This window comes from Oncorhynchus masou, chromosome 29 (genome assembly GCF_036934945.1).
Source record: "Oncorhynchus masou masou isolate Uvic2021 chromosome 29, UVic_Omas_1.1, whole genome shotgun sequence".
In the NCBI taxonomy this organism is placed as follows: Eukaryota; Metazoa; Chordata; class Actinopteri; order Salmoniformes; family Salmonidae; genus Oncorhynchus; species Oncorhynchus masou.
The window spans coordinates 63,414,428-63,431,222 of NC_088240.1; the positions used below are offsets into that span (position 1 = coordinate 63,414,428).

General features: G+C 40.9%; 1 protein-coding gene across 1 annotated transcript; it reads right to left on the bottom strand.

The window, feature by feature from the left end:
• Nucleotides 1-4,651: 4,651 nt before the first annotated feature.
• LOC135520247 (ammonium transporter Rh type B-like) lies at nucleotides 4,652-14,498 on the bottom strand. Its single transcript, XM_064945655.1, has 10 exons — nucleotides 14,094-14,498; nucleotides 10,631-10,817; nucleotides 10,310-10,460; nucleotides 9,948-10,095; nucleotides 9,509-9,675; nucleotides 7,801-7,938; nucleotides 6,932-7,065; nucleotides 6,663-6,784; nucleotides 6,368-6,441; nucleotides 4,652-5,895 (listed from the first exon to the last, which is right to left on the bottom strand). Exons 1-10 carry the CDS (start codon nucleotides 14,278-14,280, stop codon nucleotides 5,818-5,820), a joined length of 1,386 nt encoding a protein of 461 aa, XP_064801727.1. The 5' UTR covers nucleotides 14,281-14,498; the 3' UTR covers nucleotides 4,652-5,817.
• Between the last annotated feature and the right edge of the window lie 2,297 nt (nucleotides 14,499-16,795).

Genomic DNA, 16,795 nt, shown 5'->3' on the forward strand with positions numbered 1-16,795 from the left:
ATTCATTCAAGTGTCCAAACCGCTTCACCCCCCCCCACACACACACACACATAACTTATACAGTCTATTTATCAGCACCAAACACGCAGCAGCTCACTCCTTCTATAGGCCACCAGGCTGTTGGAGACTTACTTCCCTGTTTGACTTGGACTGAAATAGGTGCCAGTGCTAATTTTGTGTGCAGGTAATGTTTATGTTTAGGTGCAATAACTCCACAATAATTTGGATGATGCTATAAGAGGTGCAGGAACTCGAGCTGTAAACCAAAAAATGGAGGTGACAGTACTCAGCTCCGGTGAGCTCCTGCCCAAGTCCAGCACTAGTGTCACGACTTCTGCCGAAGTCGTTGCCTCTCCTTGTTTGGGCGGTGCTCGGCGTTCGACGTCACCGGTCTTCTAGCCATCATTGATCCTTTTTTCATTTTCCATTGGTTTTGTCTTGTCTTCCCACACACCTGTTTTCAATCCCATTCATTACCTGTTGTGTATTTAACCCTCTGTTTCCCCTCATGTCTTTGTCAGAGATTGTTTTATTGTCAGTGTAGTGTGATGTTGTATAGGTGCGCGTCAGGTCCTCGTACCCATGTTTATTTATGTACATTTAGTGTTATGGAGCATACTCCGTGAACTTTATTAAAAGACTCAATTTTACACTCTATTTGACTCTCATGCGCCTGACTTCCCTGCCACCTATTACACCTATGCATGACAACTAGACTTACTGCTGTCTTTAGCGCTACCGTCCAGATGGTTCTGACAAAGCCTGAATTACTGAAATCTTGTTAATGATCAGTCTTTTTAAAAATCCCATGGAGAGCTGGATGTGTCTATCATTGGCAAAGGGATTCACCTCTATTCTCATTGTAGGTGAAGGGAACTATACACACTGTAAGAAGTAGGGTTTTTTTAAGAGAAAAATATTAAGATTATTCAAGTATTATTTAAAACAGTAAATTATGAACTGAGCAAACCTTACACAGTATCACAACTTCCTTTGCATTTACTTTAAGGTGTCCATCTACTCTGCCCAGACTGGGTGAAAAGGCACTTGGGTGAGGAAATTTCACTTATGTTATTAAATACATTTTACCAAGCCAAATATGATATGTTATGAATTGCTCAGTTGGGTCTTTAACATATCATTAGCATTATATCCAAAAAGTTGGATTCGTAACCTAAAACATCCAATAATAAGACTTCTGTTGATTGCAATTTGCAAAATTAGCATGACATAAATGTAAAAGGCTTTGAAAATAAAATGCTTGAAAGACCTATAGCAGTGGGGGGGGAAAGTACCCAATTGTCATACTTGAGTAAACATAATGTACAGATACCCCCAAAAAACTACTTAATACTTTAAAGTATTTTTACTTAAATACTTTACACCACTGCCTATATGCTCAGTGCTCCGTTGACATTTCACAGAGAGACGCTTGATTTTGTGAGTAATTTCAAATTAATATGAAAAGCATATACTAAAATATCAAAATACTACATGTCATGTCTCAAAATCGATATCAATCTTACGTAAAACAGACTCTTTGGTCCTTTAAAAACCTGCTGTATGTAAAGTATTGTGTGCTATAGCTTGTAAATAAATAAATGTGACTCTGGATGACAACATAATGATGTTTGTTTCCAACATTAGGGCTGTTTTCCTGAAGAAGTTTGACGATACTAATGAGGATCGTGATACTGGTGTCTTCCCAACCCTAGTAAAATCTCCAATAACTTCTGAACTGATTATGATGGAGAAATGAGGTTTGGACTATTGGTTTTCTTTGAAGATTATATACACAATATATTATTTTAGTAATTGGTCAAAACATGTGTTTTTGATTGGACACCCTACCAACTGCATGATTTGTTTGTTACACACCGTGACTGTGACATACAGCACACTTGGGCTTTGGTTCAGCAGCACTGTCCCTAATTCTTCCCATGTAGCCCCATATTTGGTGAGGGTACCTCGACATAAACAGGCACCATGGTCTTTCCCCAGGAAGGAGGGGACATGTGGACAGCTGTTTACTTAATAGGCGCAAATGCTGAAGTACTTAATGGAGCTTTATTGGGCCGATTCAAATGTAGAAAGTAATTATGATGATTATGATTATGGTAGCCTAACTATTCCATTTCCCACCGTTTCTAGAAACATGGTTAGTAAATGCCTTTGGAAAAAACAATGCAGATATGTGTATTGATTTAGATTTTTATCACCAAAATATTCCACTCAAAATCTGGATCAATATCAATTAAACTGATGGATTATGGAGAGCTTAAAATAGGATAATGAATACACATTTAGAGGGAAAATACAGCTAAGAGAAACAAACTTAAGTTTTAGCAATAATATTACAATAACAATACTATAATAGGCCAACATGTTAATTGCAGGCATTTGGACAGAGAGAGTATTGGGGTAAGATTATCATGGCCTCTGCCCAATGGCTACCAGGTAGTGGGAACGATATTGAGACCCTCGGGACCCTTTGGAGGTTAGGGTTCCTAGCCAGCGAAGGCCTCCTATTGCGCTCTACTGATGTCAGACCCCATCGCCCCCAATCTAAAGTAGAACATAATGACTTAATAGAGTCCTCAGAATTTTACATTCTCCTTTGGGAATTTCCCTGCTTATTATTTGTGGGAGTGTTACGTGTTGTTCATAATTCTAGTGAATTCTAATTGTGTGTTGTCATTTCCCCACTGTAGCATGTCAGTAAAGGAAAATGATCTCTGCATTTGAACAACAGCATAAGTACACCTATTTCACGTCAAAAACCGAGTGACCACTGCTGCACATGCTGCCACTGTTTTGAACAGATTGTACTATTTAGAACAAGCAGCATAGGGTGAATTGGTCGTCACTTGTTACCACAGCTAGAAATTCATAGTCTGCCTATTTCTACAATTTATCTTCTTAAAATTCTTCTTAAAAATGACTGTAACTGGCTAATTAATTTGATTATGCTTTGTGATGCACCCAGGTTTATGCTGTTTTAGTCCACACAACATGTCACCCTGTCACCTACATTAGAACTTGATGTACAACATGGGGTGAAACAAAATTCTCCATGCTTTTTTGTCCTACTTGATCTGCAATGAAAATGTTCTAGCACAGAGATGGATATTTCACCGGATGTTTAAATGTGAAGCATCCGCTTGGCATTTCCACTCACTACCGCATATGGTGGTGAGAGGAAGCCCAGTGGCTGGCAGTGGGAGAAGATGGGAACAAGATGCATTTTGGCCTACATTCTGCAAATGTTCTCATCGATGAAAGATTTGATCTCAATACAGTTTTCAATTCCCAAAGCTAGAAACTGTTATGAACAGAGTGGATTACATTTTGTGGACTTTACCCCTTTCCAAAGTTTCCAAAAATTGCATTGTTTAGAAGAAGTAGGAGGGCAAATTGAGTTATTGCACACCCGCACTTCACAGAGTAGGCGTTTTCCTAATGGAATATGCAAATACATGCTAAAACGCGTCAATAGGATCTTGATAGCTGGTGCTTGTCTCTGCCGCCCTTCTTGCTTGTTCTGCTCACTATTGCTCATTTGTTCCCATTGGAAATGACAGCCTGTGGTCTATCTTAGGTTAGTTATAAACATTTTTGGTTCTAGCTTGTGTATCCCTTGGCCTCTGTTCTTTGAATCACTGGATGTAGTTTATCAGGTTCCAGGCTCCCATGACTGTTATGATTACTCATTTCCAGCTTGCTTTTTGCTTTAGCTTCATCTGTCATCTAGTCTCACGTGCGGAAGTAAGCCATCTGGCGTCAGAGACTCATTGGGATGGAGACGAGAGCAGACTTACAAGTTATGACTGAACAGACTCACATTTGAGCACCCCAGGATGGACCATTCACTTTGTGCTGTTATAGTTTATGCTATGAAATGCTGTGATTTCATTGGGGCTAGTTCTCCCTCATAGAAAATAGCTGGAAAAACAATCCATGCAGTGTTCGCATGGCCTATGCGCCCGCAGAGGCAAAACTTCTGCTGCTGGCAGTCACTGAGGGGCAGAGTAGTAACTGAACAGCTTGTTTTTGAAACATGAAAATGTACACATTCACACTTTTATGAGCATTTAAAGAATAACTAATGAATTTATTTCTTATATATATATATATATATATATATATATATATATATAATAAACAAGATATATATATATATATATTCACTTTATATAGGGTTATATATATATTAGTTAAAAAGCATGGACCAATCATGGACCAATCACAAGAGTAGGAGGTGATGCAATCGGTGATGCAATCTGAGGAACCCCTAAATATCATTGCAGGAACCTTTTTCTTCTTCCCTCACACGGACATGAATTGGTTCCCGGCACTTCTAACGAGGCTATTTTGGTCTTTTGACGAATTAGATCTTTTCACAACAGCTATTTTTCAGCTCATCTGATTGATTCAAATTGAATATGGCTGCCTGTCTAAATGCAGCCGAACACACCTGCTTCCCTAGGATGTTTGATCCCAGAAAGTGTTAATCATGTGGTATATGAAAAAACAAATTCGGGCATTAACTCGGAGGTATTTACGAGCTCAATTATATATTCAGGAACAGATTAAAGGAACGTTTCAGACGAAACTACTCAAAATGTCCAATGAACAATATAAAATAATAACGTGTAAAAAAAAAGATTTATATCACATTTGAAAGATTTATTTCTGTCAAAATGTGCTACAGGTATTATTCAATTATCATTTTAAATTCACAGCAATCCAGTGTAACAAAGTCTGGGCACCATTTCCTTCCCTGTAGCAAATAATCCATTTGATTCAATGGTTAGTTTGTCTGTAGTGGTGAAGCTAGTGGTTTCAATTATATCACATTTTATGTTGTCTAAACATGTATGTACAATACACAACTGTACATAATTGTACAATAGCAACTCTACTCTAGACCCAATACATTTCATAGTATAGAAATAGAACAAAAGGAGAATCCCGACCCAGAGAGAATATTCAATAGTCTAAACTCTACTTTAACTATCTATGCATAGCTTTAGTTTGGAATACTTTTCATTTTTAGTGATGGACATGCACCTATTAAAGTGATTGACTATTCATGAAAACATCCGTGATTTACATTAATCACATGCGAGGTACAATTTTCTTTGGTTTTATATTGAATTTACAACACATAGGCCTACTGCAAATGTGTCTTTCCCTTAGTCAATCAGATGATTAAAAGTGGCTAAAAGTGTAATTCCCTTAACATTGGTGCATGTAACATCTCTTAGAAGAGCGGAGATGCCAAAAATATCTCAAAAACACGAAATTAAAAAGTTGCTTAATCCATTGTTTTTGTATCATCAAACAGGTTTCACTAGTCGTATCCAATTTCTCAGACCATGATTCAAGTTTATACCTTTGTCATATACTGTAGCTTCAAAGCATAATCTAGAACCATAACATAAGGCAGTTGGTAGGAGGTATATTGCAATGGACTGTCCACAGCCCATGCTGCTTGGAGGATAGCATGCTTCTGTCTGGTATAAACACATTATGAGTTACCTTGAGATTGTTTTCTTCTGAGAGTGAAAGGCACTTATGCTGATGGTCTGGAGTGTTGGAACACACACTACCACCATACTAGTGAATCAGATATTGTATTGGCACATTGAAAAATGGCAGACATACACAAGCACCATGTGCTGCCACATCCTGGTTGTAAAATCCACTATGTGTGTGTGTGTGTGTGTGTGTGTGTGTGTGTGTGTGTGTGTGTGTGTGTGTGTGTGTGTGTGTGTGTGTGTGTGTGTGTGTGTGTGTGTGTGTGTGTGTGTGTGTTTATGCGTTGAGCTTTTCTGCCTCGTCTGGTGTCCTGACAGTGGTCAACTCCTCTTGTGAGCCCTCCTCACCAGGCAGCTGAGAGAGAGAGAGAGATAAATGGATAGAGAAAAATATGTAGTGGTGATTTATTTGGACCTTTTTTTTCGCCTTATCTAGTCCTAAAAATGCAAGTATACCTATTGCCTATCTAATTTCAAGACATTCCTAAATCTGTATATTTTTTTATAAAGAGAATTACAGATGATCAGTTGCTGATTATACATGCATTGACCATGTGAAATGATACCACCTGGTATTCCCGAGGGTGACTGCTTTGCTTATGATGAAATGCAGTTATTTGAGTTCAGTAACCAAATGCAAGCATGACACCTTGTGGCCACATATCATATTGCACAACATTGGGCCCAACTGCATGCCATCGTTCGCAATCTTTAACCCTTCATGGGCCTGAATGGCCCTGCACTCTCACAAACACTATGTAAAAATCTGTGAGTCCTGTGTGTTCATTCATCGATACAAAGTGACTGGGTGTAATAGCTAAACTTACCTCCCAGTAGATGCCATCCTCAAAGCAGATGGTGTCAGGAGGAGCACCATAAATTGGCAGCTTCAGAATAAAACCTAGAAGACGAGGACATATAAATTGCATGACAAGGACATGATACAATTACACACAGACACAAGGCATAGGCCTATATACAGGGACAAAAGAGCATAGTTATAATATCCCTATGAATTTGTGAAACAAACAAGTCAAAGCAATGCCTATGTGTGCTTACAACATTCTGTGAGCTGGTAATATTTAAATCCCCCCCTATCCTCTAGCTAGTCCCTCTACATACCGGTGATAAGACCGCCCAGGAGGGCGATGCCCAGGGTTACGGCCAGGGAGATGGCCTGTCGTACGCCCTGGAATGAGGCCTCCACATCACCAGAGTGGATGTCAGGGAACACATCAGCCATCCTGCAACACAGAGAGCAGGGAGTTGAATGAAACTGTTGTGTGAATGCACACTTTGATGGCATCTGTCTGTTGCGCAGTAGGGGGAGCTTCACCAGAAAACCAGGGGAGGGCACACTTTCCAAACTTGTCAAAAAAAGGCAGACTAACCCATCTCCATAGACGTCCTTGGTGGCCAGAGCAGCAGTAACTGCGCCAACGATGGCTCCCAGGACTCCAGGCATGCCGTGCAGGTTGTGGACGCCACACGTGTCCTGTATCTTCAGCTTTTGTTCCAGGATAGGCTGAGAGGACAGGGGTGGAAAGTTGTCAGTGCCATGAGTACGGGTGTTTGTGATGTCTATGTACCTTAGCACCCTCATGTCCTTCAAAAGGTGCCATATACACATAAGTGGATGTGTTTCTCAACATGACTGTTTATGTTGTAAATAGATACTCTTGTTCTGTTGGCATCCTTAACGGTCATATCCTACTGAGACCCTTTGAGGGGACATTCTGGGCTTTTCAATGATATCGCATGTGGGAGTGTGATCTGGATAACTTTCTCTTCCAGGTTTGTTAAAATGGCTGCCAACACAATTAGCACATTTTATGGAAAGGTAAGTATGTGTAATTATCATTTTCTTTGTGAGTTTTTTACTCAATTGCTTTTAGTAAGTAAATATCTCAGTAATAGTTTAAGTTTTCAGAGCAGTGCAATCATTTTTCAAATAAGAGCTTATTTATGTCCTCTGTAGTTATTTTACAGACTGTACCTTTTTACTGTTGTTTATATTTACTATCAACTGAACTATTAAGTCCACTACAGTGCACATACAATGGAAAATAAATAAACCTATATTTGTTCATTGTTTTCTTTTTCTGTAAGAAGTTTTTTTCACCCCAAACACTTCTTATGTTATATAATTTATTTTTATTTACAGATATGTTTCATTTCTGGGTCTCAGGAGGACAATACATATTAATTTCCATACACTTATGTCCTATATCCTGTCTTACCAATGGCAGGTTGGCCTTACCGAGAGGAACTTGAAGCCCAGCACAGAGACGGTTCCAGCCAGGAAGCCCACAATCATGGAGCCGAAAGGAGTGAGCATCATTTCACCTGCAGTTCCCACGGCAACCCCACCGGCAAGGGCAGCGTTCTGGATGTGCACCTAAAGAGAGGAGAGAGACAACATTTTTTAAATGGTGTTCAAAATGGTTGATTGCCAGAGTCCATTCATACCTTTATTTTAATTATCACTGTTCTCAAATTTTACACGGTAACAATGTCAAGGAACGAGAAGGTAGCATGACTTATGTAATATTTGAATAATAGAAAATCCCAACCAAAGGATCATTGTGTGACAATTTGCTATCACCATCATGCAAAGTGGAGGTGTGTGACCGTGTAGAGTTCAAATCAAATTTTATTGATCACATCCACATATTTAGCCGATGTTACTGCGGGTGTAGCGAAACGCTTGTTAGATTGCAGACAGATTTGATGATACGCTGCGGACGCACTACCCTTTCACCAACTATGAGATAATCTGAGCTGATTCGAACGGTACTACTATCACCAGGTCATGTGCTATGTTCACTGACTCCTACACTCCCTCCATTGTGTAGAAAAGACAACTTCAGATTGATTGCCATCTAGGCAGGAATGTAATGGACTGTCTTGATTTCAGAATGAGATGCAGATGACAGCCATGTCCTCAAGGGACATAGCAACTAGATATATTGTCTGGCTCACATGACTGTATCTCTAAAGGTAGATAGTAACTACGGTGTGATGCTTCAGCATGCATTTTCGGCATTCCAATCTCGGCATTCTTAAATCGTATCTTGTGAAAAAGTTTGATGATTCATAGTTTGGTAGTTTAGAATAGATAAATCCAATCTAAACTAGAAAAGAACATTTCAGAAGAAAATCTGTGTGCTTGCTAGCTTGTTTAAAAGTATTTGTTTTTAAAATAAGTTAAAGAAGTGGTAGTGACTGCAGTAGTAATGGTAGTGACTGGTTACAGTTGAAAAAGTGGGTAGATGAAAAGATTGATTGATTGGATTGATTGGTAGGATAGCCTGAACATGTGAAAGTTGGCCTGGTGTCGTTTGGTGAACGCTTCAGGAGTTATGGTTGGTGAGTTAAATGCTATCAAAACGTTTTTCAAGCAATCTAAGTTGGTGCAGTCTGCACATTTGGAAGTTTCATGTTAATAGCTTAAATCATTTAAGAGCTAGTGCGAGGGGACTAAATGTAATAATAATAATAACGTCAGTACGTAAGAAATCTAGAGTTGTGTTTTGCTTTCACCAAGAATGCCTAACTACATCTGTTGACAAGAGTTGAAATACCTGTGCAAACATATGCAAACATATGCAAACATATGCAAACATCCTGCATGATGATTCAGTTTGCCAATAAGGATTTAGTCCCAAAGGAGTCATAGGTCTACTAGCAGTACTGTAGCCCTATGATGCAACATACAGTTGAACCAGATTATATTGTCAACAAACACTGGGAGAAATCTTCCTTCCCCCACCATGTCTAGTCCCTCACTCCCACTTGAAATGATCTGGGAAGACCACTTTAAGCCCCTCATTTCCACTGCATAGTCCCTGTAGAATCCTACTTCTCCTTACTATGTCTCCCCAAGTCTGCATCACCTGTCTAGCCCTATACTAATTTTAGGGACCTGATTTTCCTCTTAAGTCCCCACACTGTACTAGCTCCCTCACCATATCGAGCTTGCCATCATGAGCCACAACGGCAGACAGGCCATAGGTGGCCAGGGTGCAGGCAGCCAGAGAGTAGTAGGTGTTCATAGCCGTGCGGTGCTGGTCGTCTCCGTGGGCCGTCACAGCAGAGTTGAAGCTTGGCCAGAACATCCACAGGTAGATGGTGCCTGAGCAGGCAGGGAAAAATAAGTATTAGCATACCGGTATGTAATATAGTCCTTCAGGTTAGCAAGCTTACAGGTAAGGTTTTTTTCCTGGGGAGGTGGATGTACTCTTAATTATGACACAGACTCCCATACATTGGCATGCATTGTATGTACAGTCAAAACATAACTGGCGTCTTCAGAAAATGAAGGTTAAGTTGTCCGACTTGTTGATGGTGGCTAATTGTATCTAAAGTACGGGCTTCCTGCTAACGATGAGCAGGAGGTATTCTTACCAATCATGGCGAAGAGGTCAGAGTGGTAGACAGAGCAGTTCTTGTGTTTGCTCTTGTCCAGGTTGGGGCGGTAGAGAACACGAGCAACCATCAGGCCAAAGTAAGCTCCAAAGGTGTGGATGGTCATGGAGCCACCAGCATCCTTGGCCTAAAGATGGAAATGATCTAATTTAAGGGGTGTAAAAAGCTTCGTCTATAAGTAGAGTTTTCAATAGTGAGGAGAAAGCCTAATAGGAGAGTAGGCATAATAGTACGTAGAACAGTAAAATAGTACGTAAAACAGTTTTAGTGTAGGTTTGTATACAGACATATACAGTATGAATTGTACATTTAATGGTACACCTAAACACACACACACTCACCCCCAGAACAGAAAGCACAATGAACTCATTGACTGCGAACAGGGTGACTTCAATCACAGACATGACCAGCAGCTGGACTGGACTAGTCTTCCCCAGGACCGCCCCGAACGAGATGAGCACTGAGCCTGTGCAGAAGTCAGCGTTGATCATACTGCAGGAGTGACAAACACTCAACTCTTAATGATAGGGTTTATTATGGGATGCACTACAGTATACACTTACACCCGTATGATATGCCACGTATACACATCACATGTATCTGCTGGTGTGTTGTGTTTATTGTAGTAATGAAATGTAGGTTAGTGTGTGCATGAGCCCTACCTCTCTATTCCGACATGGATCTTGCCCCCGTGCATGCCGTGGACAAAGCCCTGCATGAGAGTGGCCCACTGCAGAGCGAAGGCTGCGATGAGGAAGTTGAAGCCCACACTGCTAAAGCCGTAACGTTGAAGGAACGTCATGAGGAAACCAAAGCCAATGAAGATCATCACGTGCACATCCTGAAAGCCTGAACAAAGGAAGAGAACATTCTTTTATTACTTTGGATGCACATTGTCACTATTGAAGTGCCTGTGTGGTCAGTCTCGTAAACACAGTAACAATCCCCTTCTTATGGTTTGGTGAGAAAGACTATCTGTCTTATGACAGTGGTATAGCAATATCTTTCAACTAATTGAAAGTTCTGGTGACTTCCCCACAAAACACCAACAACCCCTTTTAGTCAACATTTTGTGATTTAAATTGAGTGGGACAGGGGGCTTTGGGAGCCTCAGTTGACCTACATAGAAGGACACAGAGAAGTTACCCTGTGTCTCATAGCTCCATTCAGCCTGCTATCTGGCCTTGTTAACCCGGCCTACTACACCTCCCCCTGCCCACTGGACGTATTCATCCACATGGCACTGGGGAGTAGGGACAATATCTATTGGTCGTTGCCTGGCAACTGATCATTGGCATGGAGGATATTCCCACTGCCCAACTCCCCACTGGCAGGCTGGCCCAAATACCCTGTGCCATCTCCTAGATTAGAAGGACACCTACAGAGAGGTGAGAAAATGTAACATGCACACACACACAGGCAACACCTACGAGGATGTAAATAAAACATTTAAAATTGCACACATTGACATTTATTGTAAAAGGCAGTCTATCACCTGCACTCATGAACCAACATACAAACCAGTTTTAATCTAATGATTTATTTACAGTTCTCTTAATTCTGACTGCATCTTTCAATCAGATAGAATTTGTCCAGTGATTATGTTTTATTATATGACAAATCACTTTAAAAAGTCAGCTACCTGCACACATTCATCCAAACGGTGCCCAGTGCACGCGCCATCTGATGAAGGTAAAGAGACATCTGTTACAAAACACCAAAAAGTCTAATGGCATTTGGCGATTGTCATTAAGCCTACAGTACACAGTACAAGACCTGAATGAATGGATGCGTATTGCTGACAAATGGGGACGCAAATACAGTTGTCTCTCCCAAGCTCATCCGCAGGGGAAATTGAGGGCACAGTTGAAACAATGTTGCAAGTTCGCTAAAGGGTTGGACCCAGTCGATACCATGTAGAGTCCCCCCAAAGTTTGACTTTTGTTGAATTTAGGGAAGCTCATGTCTCATTCGGGGGGCCGTGCTCCCCGTAATTCGTTTTACTACACCTTAAACGCTTGAAGTTCCAAACAGGACATGATCAATGAGAGTAGTCAGATGTGCATGTGTGTACTCTATGTGTGTATGTATGTGTGTTTCATTCTTGAAGGTGATCTTCCATTCATCAGTGAAGTGACAGGTTAAAGATTATCTGAAATAATTACTTACAATGGACCTTTAGTGCATCCTCTTTCAATTTACCCAACCTTGAACAGGTTTCTACTTTGTGTCAAAATCAGTGTACTCAATCACTCAATAGCTTGAGGCAAAGAGCATAAATAGTGAGCCTGGCATAACGTGCATCAGCAGCTTCATCTGCTTAAGTGAAGGTCCAATCCGCAAATGCTCAATTTATTCAAATCTCAAGAGTCACAGACTTCAACCTCAAAGATTCATTGAATTCAAAGTCAAACGGACATGATCCAACTCTTAGAGATTCACGTAATTCAACTCCCAAAGTTTCCCATGACTCCCATAGCCTAGTCAACCACACTGACCACAGTGGTCAGTGTGATTGACCAGGCTATGACTACCAGGCCTAAACCAGGGAAAACCATGGAACAACTGGACAGCTCATCTTTGGATCCTTAATGACCTTTTTCTCTTGCTTTCTCTCTCTCCCTAGCTCTCTTTCTGTGTATCTCAGTCCTCCATATGACAAGCCTTGCTGGCATGGCAATAAACACATAAATCAGACTGCCACAGCAAACTTTTCCTTCTCTCTGAAAACAATCACTCTCTCCCTCCTAACCCCTTCTCTCCTTTTCACCCTCCCTCCTGTACCCCATCTTTCACTCAACTGTTTCCCCTCACACTCCTCCCCAACGTGCCCCTTTCTCACGCAGAAGCACCTATCCCCCTGGCCTTTCACTAACTGGACAGTGATGGGGTGAATGTGAAAATGAAACATTCCTCCTACACATTCCCATGTCTGTATATCAGATATTCTCACACTCCTACCCTGGGGCTTACCTGCACCCATTTCTCTGCATGACATATAGTACAGGGACAGTATTGGGAAAGCCTCAAGGTGTGGTGACAGCTAGGACTAGTTGCACACAGGAACCTTTAAAAGGGCTAAGAATTGGACCCACCCAATACCTCCACCACCTTCCCCCAGTACTCTTCCTTTGCATTTTATTACTGATCTGTTAAGGTGGAACAGCTACGTTCAGAGGAGGAAAAGTATACCTTTGCCTTTGGTGACTGATTGGACACCCACTACAACAGACATGCTATAACCTATTCAGAGACCAAACTTCCTTCCCTCTTGCTGTTCAAAGTAGCCTATGAGTTAGAGGGCTTTGACGCTCATCAAAGAAACATTGACGGAAAGATCTGAGAAACTAAAGGGTTAAATCAAAGGACAGTAATCTCTCCGCAGATCTCTCCCAAAACATTTGGCAACCTTAAACCTCCACTTATTAGCAAACAAATGAACCATTTGTTGCTTTGCTGCTTGCAGCCAAATGTCAACGCAAAGGAGGGAAAACTCACATTGAACACTGAAGAGCTCAGGGGTTGTATGGGAGAGTGGAGTAAGTTGATACATTTTACATTCAGCATTACTTGGTCAAAGGGAAATATAGTACTATTTTTAACAAAGATATTAACATATATTTCAGGATGTTATGTATCCCTGGAAATAATCAGATAATCAATCATTCATGTAAACATTACAGTTTTGAAAACATAGCATGTCCAAGTGTTCTCTTGGCACAACTTACCCTGGGACAGCTTCAGACAACTTTTCTGTCATGTTCATTGTCTTGACAAACATGTATGGCATGACAATGAATGACACAAGACACTTGCCTAAACAACAAACATGTCTGCTTCTGCTACCATGCAAGTCGTCGACACATTGACAAAACATAACAAAGAAGGAAAAGAACAATAATTTAATTTCTATAGATGGACTCCACATCCCCCATCCTCTCCACCCTCACAAGGTAATAGTTACCCTTATCCACAGATTTAGGGTCAGATCACCATACTACCTAATCATAACCATAACCATTAAAAGGAGGAAAACGTATCTGACCCTGTATCGGTGGTTAGGGATGTCTACTACCCCACCTGTCTCGTTACCCCAACCCTACCCCTCTCGCTGCGGTCACTCACTGGGGTAGCGGTAGTAAAAGTCGTTGTCGTAGTTGGAGGAGCCATTGGCGATTTCCTTGTGCCAGAGCTTGGCGTCTGTCTCATCGTCGTACTGCACCAGAGTGCCGAAGAGGATGATGATGATCACCTCCAGGATGATGCAGGCCATGGGCAGCTTCAGCCGCAAGTTAGTCGCTGAGTTCGTCATGGCTGTGGAGTTACCTGGGTATTCTCCTGGCTCTGCACTATGGCCTTAGCGGTGAATAGTTAGAAGTCCAACTCAGTTCCAGATCGGGGAACACAGCAACACACACTAACACTCACAAGCACTGGTGACTGCAGTGATGCGATGGGAGTGCAGGGAGTGCAGGGAGTGAGGACTCAAGCTGACACATGAGTTGGTCTGACTTAATTAGTGCGTTTTGGTTGCAAATGTTCATGCCCACCACCTTTCTGTGTGCCTCCAATCAGAGGCTGAATGAAAACCTCAGCTCCTCCCCTTCACTATTGCTGCTGTTAAGGTGGTCTGGAATGAGTTAGTACTCCTTAAAATGACCAGTTACTCCTCTAGATTCATAGAGAACGAAAATGACCCATTAAAAACTATTTTCATCAGGTTGCCCTTCACATTGAAATCATTTCTCATACCTTATCTACGGTAAAACATTAGGTTGATGGTTCAAGGCCCACTGTGAATTTAAAAAACACAAACAGATGCATGCAGAGAGTCAGACATGCACAGGATCCAACATATTGCTCCTGTGATTGTGAGCAGTGTCTCTCCATTATGCCATTGACTCCTCAAAGTTAGACAAAAAGTAAAATAAAAACAAAACATATTGAGATCAGAATAGTTTGTGCAACCACACACACACCTTACTGCCACAATGTCAAAAATCTAAAAGAGCCTGTAGTTGAGATGTTTGGACAAGGGGCAACCGGAAAGGTTGAGACAGGTTTTGGGGGAGTAGGATGTGAGAGGGGATGGAGGCAGGTCTGTGCACATCTTTCTCCTGTAAGGAGCAGCCATCACTCAATATGTACGCTATCTTTCTCCTATAGAGAAGAGCACCTAGCAGGAATGCATGTGATGGTTTAGAGAATCTCAACTAAAAGCCTACCACAGGCACAATGCCAATCTATGAAGGTGAATTGTGAATGTCTGTCAAGCTTCCTGCCTACCTTTGTGCCTGTATGACTGTCTGAAGAGTTGGGGTCATTTCACACTTAATTCAGTCAATGAAGGTCAATTAAAATTCAAGAATTGACGATTTCCACTAATGATGATGACTGATGCCATACTGTAGGGCTACTGTAGCTACAGCACAGCAAAATCCAAGTAGAACTTACAGTAACTATGGATTTTATTTGCCCATCCACCACTCTGGAGGACAAAAGAGACTTTTGTATAAAAGATTTTACAGCTATTTTGTGACATATACTGTACATTATTCATACATTTCACATACATGGTACTTCTAATAACAGTATTACCAGGGCTGTAACCAGGGTTTGAGTTTCAGTGAGAACAGTTTGGGAGGGAGGGGGATATTTAAGTTTATTTCCTGAATTGACTGCCTTCATTTCAAATTGAACCCAGCCCTTCTGGGCATGTGCCCTGCGTGCACGGTCGGTAATTTGGATGTGATTACTACAAGTTTAGATAGCTGGCTAGACTAACTTGACTAATTTACCAATCTAAATCTTTTTTGCTGATATGGGCTAATTGAGTGGCTGTCAGTCAGAGACCTATAACAAGAGGAAAACTGCTGATGTTCATGTTCAATTAACCAAAACAGAAAGATTGTTATCTGGATAATGTAAAAAAGGCAATAAAAAGCCATTCTTACTACTCTACTGGAGAACCCGTTTGGTTTAAGTCTACCTGTTGTCTGACTGACGCTTTAATAACATTTTACTGCGCTGGGCTAAATCAGGGTCACACAAAGTGTTTCTTGGTAGTCTGAAAACAAATCCACTTTGAAACAAAAGTATACACCTCACACACATGTTATGGGCTTAAAGAAGACACCTGTACCATATACAGAGTTTGCATACCAATATTACACTTTATATACAGCACCGAAGACCAAAATATAACAAAACTGTTTGACATAAAAACACCAGATTGATTGTTGGCAGATTTCTTTGGAAATAATGTTTAATTATGAAATGATGAAAGATATGAATACCATTCCACCCATGAGACCATTAGGTCATTTGACTGCAGGAAAGGGGGAGAGGTATAATGCTTTAATATGTAATACTCCCCCCCCCCTCCAAACTCATATACATTATATAAACAAGCTCATTTAATTTGATCTGGCTTACCGTTGCATATAAAGCAACATATTTGTTACTCAGAATCTAGAAAACAAGTAGTCTGGAGTAGGCAGAGCTTTAAGTAAATAAGTAAACTGTGATTTAACTAGTGTGACATGTTTCATCCTGTCTTTACGTGGGACCCACTACCATTCCTCCGCACGGTATGTTGACAGGTTGGGCTACAGGGCACGTCTAAATCATCAGCCTCTTCAAAACAATTGAGTTTCACTTACTTAGCCCCACAGTTTAACTCAGGAGCATTCTTCTCTAAACTGATAGCATATTCTCAGATTAGTAAATTACATGCTTGCCCAGGTTGGGACACTGATGGGCAGAGCGGATAATGTATTGACCATGTTCTGTACATAGTGTCTTGCCATCTTGATTAATGTGACTTT

What these genes read in the sequence shown, in the direction of transcription:
- LOC135520247 (XM_064945655.1), bottom strand. Translation starts at nt 14,280, where the DNA reads ATGACGAACTCAGCGACTAACTTGCGGCTGAAGCTGCCCATGGCCTGC. An exon ending in TTGTGCTTTCTGTTCTGGGG is followed by an intron (nt 10,096 to 10,309) that starts GTGAGTGTGTGT and finishes TTCCATCTTTAG; the next exon opens with GCCAAGGATGCTGGTGGCTC. An exon ending in AGGATGGCATCTACTGGGAG is followed by an intron (nt 5,896 to 6,367) that starts GTAAGTTTAGCT and finishes TCTCTCTCTCAG; the next exon opens with CTGCCTGGTGAGGAGGGCTC.